This window comes from Entelurus aequoreus, linkage group LG26 (genome assembly GCF_033978785.1).
Source record: "Entelurus aequoreus isolate RoL-2023_Sb linkage group LG26, RoL_Eaeq_v1.1, whole genome shotgun sequence".
Taxonomy (NCBI): Eukaryota; Metazoa; Chordata; class Actinopteri; order Syngnathiformes; family Syngnathidae; genus Entelurus; species Entelurus aequoreus.
In genome coordinates this window covers 6,576,487-6,586,015 of record NC_084756.1, presented here as the reverse complement: position 1 = coordinate 6,586,015, position 9,529 = coordinate 6,576,487, and the positions used below count along the sequence as shown (strand labels likewise).

Genomic DNA, 9,529 nt, shown 5'->3' with positions numbered 1-9,529 from the left:
CAGACTTTCAGTGCAACTGTGTCAGCACAACAGTGTTCTCAGGTCACTGAAAGTCTGCTGGTCTCTCAGCTGAAAGTCAACACTACTGTCAGCACAACAGTGTTCTCAGGTCACTGAAAGTCTGTTGGTCTCTCAGCTGAAAGTCAACACTACTGTCACCACAACAGTATTCTCAGGTCACTGAAAGTATGTTGGTCTCTCAGCTGAAAGTCAACACTACTGTCACCACAACAGTGTTCTCAGGTCACTGAAAGTCTGCTGGTCTCTCAGCTGAAAGTCAACACTACTGTCACCACAACAGTGTTCTCAGGTCACTGAAAGTCTGCTGGTCTCTCAGCTGAAATTCAACACTACTGTCAGCACAACAGTGTTCTCAGGTCACCGAAAGTCTGCTGGTCTCTCAGCTGAAAGTCAACACTACTGCCAGCACAACAGTGTTCTCAGGTCACTGAAAGTCTGCTGGTCTCTCAGCTGAAAGTCAACACTACTGTCAGCACAACAGTGTTCTCAGGTCACTGAAAGTCTGCTGGTCTCTCAGCTGAAAGTCAACACTACTGTCAGCACCACAGTGTTCTCAGGTCACTGAAAGTCTGCTGGTCTCTCAGCTGAAAGTCAAAACTACTATCAGCACAACAGTGTTCTCAGGTCACTGAAAGTCTGCTGGTGGCTCAGCTGAAAGTCAACACTACTGTCAGCACAACAGTGTTCTCAGGTCACTGAAAGTCTGCTGGTCTCTCAGCTGAAAGTCAACACTACTGTCAGCACAACAGTGTTCTCAGGTCACTGAAAGTCTGCTGGTGGCTCAACTGAAAGTCAACACTACTGTCAGCACAACAGTGTTCTCAGGTCACTGAAAGTCTGCTGGTCTCTCAGCTGAAAGTCAACACTACTGTCAGCACAACAGTGTTCTCAGGTCACTGAAAGTCTGCTGGTCTCTCAGCTGAAAGTCAACACTACTGTCAGCACAACAGTGTTGGCAGGTCACTGAATGTCTGCTGATGTCTCAGCTGAAAGTCAACACTACCATCAGCACAACAGCGTAGGCAGGTCACTGAATGTCTGCTGGTGTCTCAGCTGAAAGTCAACACTACTGTCAGCACAACAATGTTCTCAGGTCACTGAAAGTCTGCTGGTGTCTCAGCTGAAAGTCAACACTACTGTCAGCACAACAGTGTTCTCAGGTCACTGAAAGTCTGCTGGTGTCTCAGCTGAAAGTCAACACTACTGTCAGCACAACAGTATTGGCAAGTGACTGAAAGTCTGCTGGTGTGTCAGTTGCAGGTCACAGGAGTCTGGACTGGCAGGAGGCCACATGGCAGGAGGTCCCAAGGCAGCTCTTCACACCCTCTAGGTGCCTCAGACCAGGTGGTCCAGTTCTCCAGGAGACTCTGAGAAGGTAAAGATGTCCGACACCAAGATGCCAAAACTAACGTACATTGTAGTCTTTTTCCACATTGTACGTAAGTCATTGTGTAACAAGATGGTTCACAGTCAGGCGGGCCCTCTGAGGACCGTGTGGCCCTCAATGAAAACCGTGTGAGTCGAAGTATTACTTTGAGACTTCACAAGGTGTAATCAGGAGTCACGTGACCAGTGCCAACTGTAGTAGTACAGTAAAGCCCCGCCTCCTAAGCGAAAACAGCCCGCCAACAGTGCCATCACAGGTAGCAACATGTCTACTCTCACTGTTTGCTAAGAAGGATGACAAGAAGATTATTAGCACTCAGACTCCAAATGAACCTTGGCTGAGGTCCACAGGAGTAAGAACTGGTTTGACACTGGACTATTCCAAGTTCTGTCACTCACTCACTCACTCACTCACTCACTCACTCACTCACTCACTCACTCACACATTCACTTACATTATGTCACCTTCAGTTCTACTAAAGCCTGGTCTTAGTGTGTGAACACATTAAGTCTGGTCTTAGTGTGTGAACACATTAAGTCTGGTCTTAGTGTTTCAACGCATTAAGTCTGGTCTTAGTGTGTGAACACATTAAGTCTGGTCTTAGTGTTTCAACGCATTAAGTCTGGTCTTAGTGTGTGAACACATTAAGTCTGGTCTTAGTGTTTGAACGCATCAAGTCTGGTCTTAGTGTGTGAACACATTAAGTCTGGTCTTAGTGTGTGAACACATTAGGTCTGGTCTTAGTGTGTGAACACATTAAGTCCGGTCTTAGTGTTTGAACGCATTAAGTCTGGTCTTAGTGTGTGAACGCATTAAGTCAGGCCTTAGTGTGTGAACGCATTAAGTCTGGTCTTAGTGTGTGAACACATTAACACTGGTCTTAATGATTGAACACATTATGTCTGGTCTTAGTGTGTGAACACATTAACGCTGGTCTTAGTGTGTGAACGCATTAAGTCTGGTCTTAGTGTGTGAACGCATTAAGTCTGGTCTTAGTGTTTGAACGCATTAAGTCTGGTCTTAGTGTGTGAACGCATTAAGTCTGGTCTTAGTGTGTGAACGCATTAAGTCTGGTCCTAGTGTGTGAACACATTAACGCTGGTCTTAATGATTGAACACATTAAGTCTGGTCTTAGTGTGTGAACACATTAACGCTGGTCTTAGTTTGTGAATGCATTAAGTCTGGTCTTAGTGTGTGAACACATTAAGTCTGGTCTTAGTGTGTGAACGCATTAAGTCTGGTCTTAGTGTGTGAACGCATTAAGTCTGGTCTTAGTGTGTGAACGCATTCAGTCTGGTCTTAGTGTGTGAACGCATTAAGTCTGGTCTTAGTGTGTGAACGCATTAAGTCTGGTCTTAGTGTGTGAACGCATTAAGTCTGGTCTTAGTGTGTGAACGCATTAAGTCTGGTCTTAGTGTGTGAACACATTAACGCTGGTCTTAGTGTGTGAACGCATTAAGTCTGGTCTTAGTGTGTGAACACATTAAGTCTGGTCTTAGTGTGTGAACGCATTAAGTCTGGTCTTAGTGTGTGAACACATTAACGCTGGTCTTAGTGTGTGAACGCATTAAGTCTGGTCTTAGTGTGTGAACGCATTAAGTCTGGTCTTAGTGTTTGAACGCATTAAGTCTGGTCTTAGTGTGTGAACGCATTAAGTCTGGTCTTAGTGTGTGAACGCATTAAGTCAGGCCTTAGTGTGTGAACGCATTAAGTCTGGTCTTAGTGTGTGAACACATTAACGCTGGTCTTAATGACTGAACACATTAAGTCTGGTCTTAGTGTGTGAAGGCATTAAGTCTGGTCTTAGTGTGTGAACACATTAATGCTGGTCTTAGTGTGTGAACGCATTAAGTCTGGTCTTAGTGTGTGAACGCATTAAGTCTGGTCTTAGTGTTTGAACGCATTAAGTCTGGTCTTAGTGTGTGAACGCATTAAGTCTGGTCTTAGTGTGTGAACGCATTCAGTCTGGTCTTAGTGTGTGAACGCATTAAGTCTGGTCTTAGTGTGTGAACGCATTAAGTCTGGTCTTAGTGTGTGAACACATTAACGCTGGTCTTAGTGTGTGAACGCATTAAGTCTGGTCTTAGTGTGTGAACGCATTAAGTCTGGTCTTAGTTTTTGAACGCATTAAGTCTGGTCTTAGTGTGTGAACGCATTAAATCTGGTCTTAGTGTGTGAACGCATTAAGTCAGGCCTTAGTGTGTGAACGCATTAAGTCTGGTCTTAGTGTGTGAACACATTAACGCTGGTCTTAATGACTGAACACATTAAGTCTGGTCTTAGTGTGTGAAGGCATTAAGTCTGGTCTTAGTGTGTGAACACATTAACGCTGGTCTTAGTGTGTGAACGCATTAAGTCTGGTCTTAGTGTGTGAACGCATTAAGTCTGGTCTTAGTGTTTGAACGCATTAAGTCTGGTCTTAGTGTGTGAACGCATTAAGTCTGGTCTTAGTGTGTGAACGCATTAAGTCAGGTCTTAGTGTGTGAACACATTAACGCTGGTCTTAGTTTGTGAATGCATTAAGTCTGGTCTTAGTGTGTGAACACATTAAGTCTGGTCTTAGTGTGTGAACGCATTAAGTCGGGTCTTAGTGTGTGAACGCATTAAGTCTGGTCTTAGTGTGTGAACGCATTCAGTCTGGTCTTAGTGTGTGAACGCATTAAGTCTGGTCTTAGTGTGTGAACGCATTAAGTCTGGTCTTAGTGTGTGAACACATTAACGCTGGTCTTAGTGTGTGGACGCATTAAGTCTGGTCTTAGTGTTTGAACGCATTAAGTCTGGTCTTAGTGTGTGAACGCATTAAGTCTGGTCTTAGTGTGTGAACGCATTAAGTCTGGTCTTAGTGTGTGAACGCATTAAGTCAGGCCTTAGTGTGTGAACGCATTAAGTCTGGTCTTAGTGTGTGAACACATTAACGCTGGTCTTAATGATTGAACACATTAAGTCTGGTCTTAGTGTGTGAACACATTAACACTGGTCTTAATGATTGAACACATTAAGTCTGGTCTTAGTGTGTGAACACATTAACACTGGTCTTAATGATTGAACACATTAAGTCTGGTCTTAGTGTGTGAACGCATTAAGTCTGGTCTTAGTGTGTGAACGCATTAAGTCAGGCCTTAGTGTGTGAACGCATTAAGTCTGGTCTTAGTGTGTGAACACATTAACGCTGGTCTTAATGATTGAACACATTAAGTCTGGTCTTAGTGTGTGAACACATTAACACTGGTCTTAATGATTGAACACATTAATTCTGGTCTTAGTGTGTGAACACATTAACACTGGTCTTAATGATTGAACACATTAAGTCTGGTCTTAGTGTGTGAACGCATTAAGTCTGGTCTTAGTGTGTGAACGCATTAAGTCAGGCCTTAGTGTGTGAACGCATTAAGTCTGGTCTTAGTGTGTGAACACATTAACGCTGGTCTTAATGATTGAACACATTTAGTCTGGTCTTAGTGTGTGAACACATTAACACTGGTCTTAATGATTGAACACATTAAGTCTGGTCTTAGTGTGTGAACGCATTAAGTCTGGTCTTAGTGTGTGAACACATTAACACTGGTCTTAATGATTGAACACATTAAGTCTGGTCTTAGTGTGTGAACGCATTAAGTCTGATCTTAGTGTGTGAACGCATTAAGTCTGGTCTTAGTGTGTGAACACATTAACGCTGGTCTTAATGATTGAACACATTTAGTCTGGTCTTAGTGTGTGAACACATTAACACTGGTCTTAATGATTGAACACATTAAGTCTGGTCTTAGTGTGTGAACGCATTAAGTCTGGTCTTAGTGTGTGAACACATTAACACTGGTCTTAATGATTGAACACATTAAGTCTGGTCTTAGTGTGTGAACGCATTAAGTCTGATCTTAGTGTGTGAACGCATTAAGTCTGGTCTTAGTGTGTGAACACATTAACGCTGGTCTCAATGATTGAACACATTATGTCTGGTCTTAGTGTTTGAACGCATTAAGTGTTTCTACTGCCACAAATAAAATAGCTTGGAGGTGGGTAAGCACAACCCGAATGATTCCGTACATCAGGCGCACCGGGTTATAAGGCGCATTGTGAGAAAATGAAATGATTAGAAGTGCGCCTTGCAGTCTGAAAAATAAGGTATGTTAGTTACTTGGTTCTGCTGCCACAAAAAGATGTAGATGGTCTTCCTTGTTTACAAAAACCTGGACTTTCAGGCCAGTCAGTCGGTGCAGGTAAATGGTTGAACAGGTGATTAGAAGGTCCGGGTGGTTGAGACTGAAGGTGTGCTGTCCCCACAGGCGGTGTGCCCATGAGGTCATCTATGCTGGTCCTGTTGCTTTTCTTCAGTGCCCAGGCCGCGGCCGCCATCAAGGAGGACTCGGGCGGCGCCCCCACCGCACACCAGGAGGCTCCGGGCGACTCCGATCCAAGAGTGGGCCCTAAGATCTTCAACAAGCGGCGCAGACTCTCCCCCAGGGTGCTCTTCAGCGTCCAGCCCCCCGACGCCGAACCCGCGGGGCGTAGAAGCCGAAGGCGAGCGGGCCAGCCTCAGGGCCGAGGCGTGTACTCTGTGTGCGAGAGCGTCAGCGTGTGGGTGGGCAACAAGACCAAGGCCACGGACATCTCGGGGAATGAGGTGACGGTGCTGCCAAACGTCAACATCAACAATGTCAACAAGAAGCAGTACTTCTTCGAGACCACGTGTCACAGCTCGCAGGCGGGGGACTCGGGGTGCCTGGGCATCGACGGCCGCCACTGGAACTCTCACTGCACCAACTCGCACACCTTCGTCCGCGCCTTGACCTCCTTCAAGAAGCTGGTGGCCTGGAGGCTCATCCGCATCAACGTGGCCTGCGTGTGCGTGCTCAGCCGCAAGTCATGGCGCCAGTGACACGGCGAGCTGTGGACCACTTCAGGGTAAATTATTAGTGCTATGTCCAGCTGTGAGTTGTGCAGGTCCTGGGTCAGACCCAACACTGACTCCACTTGGACGTGTTGAGAAGGCACACATGTTCCTATTGTGTGTTGATGACAGTGGTGCACCTTCTCTGCTGGCCCAACATGAATCATGAGCAGGAATTGATAAAAGTTGATTTGATTTTTAATTGACTTTCCCTAAATATAAAAGGTATAGGTCATGTCATGTTAGGCTCCAGTGTTGCTCTTGTTATGTTAGAGCTTTAATCCAAACAGACTTCAGCTAACTACAAACCCCGTTTCCATATGAGTTGGGACATTGTGTTAGATGTAAATATAAACGGAATACAATGATTTGCAAATCATTTTCAACTCATATTCAGTTGAATATGCTACAAAGACAACATATTTGATGTTCAAACTCATAAACTTGATTTTTTTTTTTGCAAATAATAATTAACTTAGAATTTCAAAGTAGTTGGGAAAGGGCATGTTCACCACTGTGTTACATGGCCTTTCCTTTTAACAACACTCAGTAAAGGTTTGGGAACTGAGGAGACACATTTTTGAAGCTTCTCAGGTGGAAGTCTTTCCCATTCTTGCTTGATGTACAGCTTAAGTTGTTCAACAGTCCGGGGGTCTCCCTTGTGCTATTTTAGGCTTCATAATGCGCCACACATTTTCAATGGGAGACAGGTCTGGACTACAGGCAGGCCAGTCTAGTACCCACACTCTTTTACCATGAAGCCACGTTGATGTAACACGTGGCTTGGCATTGTCTTGCTGAAATAAGCAGGGGCGTCCATGGTAACGTTGCTTGGATGGCAACATATGTTGCTCCAAAAGCTGTATGTACCTTTCAGCATTAATGGCGCCTTCACAGATGTGTAAGTTACCCATGTCTTGGGCACTAATACACCCCCATACCATCACACATGCTGCCTTTTCCACTTTGCGCCTATAACAATCCGGATGGTTCTTTTCCTCTTTGGTCCGGAGGACACAACGTCCACAGTTTCCAAAAACAATTTGAAATGTGGACTCGTCAGACCACAGAACACTTTTCCACTTTGTATCAGTCCATCTTAGATGAGCTCAGGCCCAGCGAAGCCGACGGCGTTTCTGGGTGTTGTTGATAAACGGTTTACGCCTTGCATAGGAGAGTTTTAACTTGCACTTACAGATGTAGCGACCAACTGTAGTTACTGACAGTGGGTTTCTGAAGTGTTCCTGAGCCCATGTGGTGATATCCTTTACACACTGATGTGGATTGTTGATGCAGTACAGCCTGAGGGATGGAAGGTCACGGGCTTAGCTGCTTACGTGCAGTGATTTCTCCAGATTCTCTGAACCCTTTGATGATATTACGGAGCGTAGATGGTGAAATCCCTCAATTCCTTGCAATAGCTGGTTGAGAAAGGGTTTTCTTAAACTGTTCAACAATTTGCTCAGGCATTTGTTGACAAAGTTGTGACCCTCGCCCCATCCTTGTTTGTGAATGACTGAGCATTTCATGGAAGCTGCTTTTATACCCAATCATGGCACCCACCTGTTCCCAATTTGCCTGTTCACCTGTGGGATGTTCCAAATAAGTGTTTGATGAGCATTCCTCAACTTTATCAGTATTTATTGCCACCTTTCCCAACTTCTTTGTCACGTGTTGCTGCCATCAAATTCTAAAGTTAATGATTATTTGCACAAAAAAAAATGTTTATGAGTTTGAACATCAAATATGTTGTCTTTTTAGCATATTCAACTGAATATGGGTTGAAAATGATTTGCAAATCATTGTATTCCGTTTATATTTACATCCAACACAATTTCCCAACTCATATGGAAACGGGGTTTGTAGTTGCATGAAATATGTCCCAAGTCTTCAGGATCAACAATGTGGGTCAAGTACAGTCGACTGTTGTGATGGCCAATCAGATCCAAGAGTGGGCCTCCCTCGGCTGCCACACATGAACGCCTCCTGTGATTGGATACTCACTTGTGGTCACAAGTGAGTATCCAATCATAGGTTGCAACACCAGGAAGTGCCATGTCGACTTATAACGAGTCACACTGCTCATATTGACTTGATGTTCTTCAGGCCACCATTGCCCAACCACATCAAAACATTGATTAGCTTGCAGGTTTATACTCGCAAGGTCATTTGTAATCTTGTGGGACGAGGTGAGAGAGTTTGTCCACCACTTCCACTCCAATCAACCAACTATGAGCGTGCCTTACCACTTCTGACGGCTGTTGCAAATTGTGAGTTTGAATATTTGATTTCTTTCTTCAAACCTCAAAAGCAGTGAAGTTGTCAGGTTGTGTAAATGGTAAATAAAAAGAGAATACAACAAATCCTTTTCAACTTATATTCAATTGAATAGACTGCAAAGACAAGATATTTCATGTTCACACTGACAAAACTTTGGTATTTTTGGCAAATATTAGCTCATTTGTAATTTGATGCCTGCAACATGTTTCAAAAAAGCTGGCACAAGTGGCAAAAAAGAGTGAGAAAGTTGAGGAATGCTCATCAAAGACTTATTTGGAACATCCCACAGGTGAACAGGCTAATTGGGAACAGGTGGGTGCCATGATTGGGTATAAAAGCAGCTTCCATGAAATGCTCAGTCATTCACAAACAAGGACGGTGCGAGGGTCACCACTTTGTCAACAAATGCCTGAGCAAATTGTTTAAGGACAACATTTCTCAATTAACTATTGCAAGGAATTTAGGGATTTCACCATCTACGTTCCATAATATCATCAAAAGGTTCAGAGAATCTGGAGAAATCACTGCAGGTAAGCCATGATATTACGCACCTCGGATCCCTCAGGCGGTACTGCATCAAAAAGTGTGTAAATGATATCACCACATGGGCTCAGGAACACTTCAGAAAACCACTGTCAGTAACTACAGTTGGTCGCTACATCTGTAAGTGCAAGTTAAAACTCTACTATGTAAAGCCACAGCCATTTATCAACAACACCCAGAAACGCTTCGCTGGGCCCGAGCTCATCTAAGATGGACTGATGCAAAGTGGAAAAGTGTTCTGTGGTCTGACGAGTCCACATTTCAAATTGTTTTTGGAAACTGTGGACCAAAGAGGAAAAGAACCATCCGGACTGTTCTAGGGTGAAAGTGTAAACGTCAGCATGTGTGATGGTATGGGGGTGTATTAGTGCCCAAGACATGGGTAACTTACACATCTGTGAAGGCACCA

At 44.2% G+C, this 9,529-nt stretch overlaps 1 protein-coding gene across 1 annotated transcript in view; it reads left to right on the top strand.

The window, feature by feature from the left end:
• The window catches only part of LOC133643282 (nerve growth factor-like), a 77,144-nt gene extending 70,833 nt beyond the window's left edge, over positions 1 to 6,311 (top strand). The window contains exons 2-3 of the mRNA XM_062037766.1: positions 1,276 to 1,396; positions 5,693 to 6,311. Of these exons, the coding sequence (XP_061893750.1) occupies positions 5,704 to 6,285 (582 nt within the window). The 5' untranslated portion in view covers positions 1,276 to 1,396; positions 5,693 to 5,703 and the 3' untranslated portion in view covers positions 6,286 to 6,311. The remainder of the gene's footprint in view (positions 1 to 1,275; positions 1,397 to 5,692) is intronic.
• The last annotated feature ends 3,218 nt before the right edge of the window (positions 6,312 to 9,529 follow it).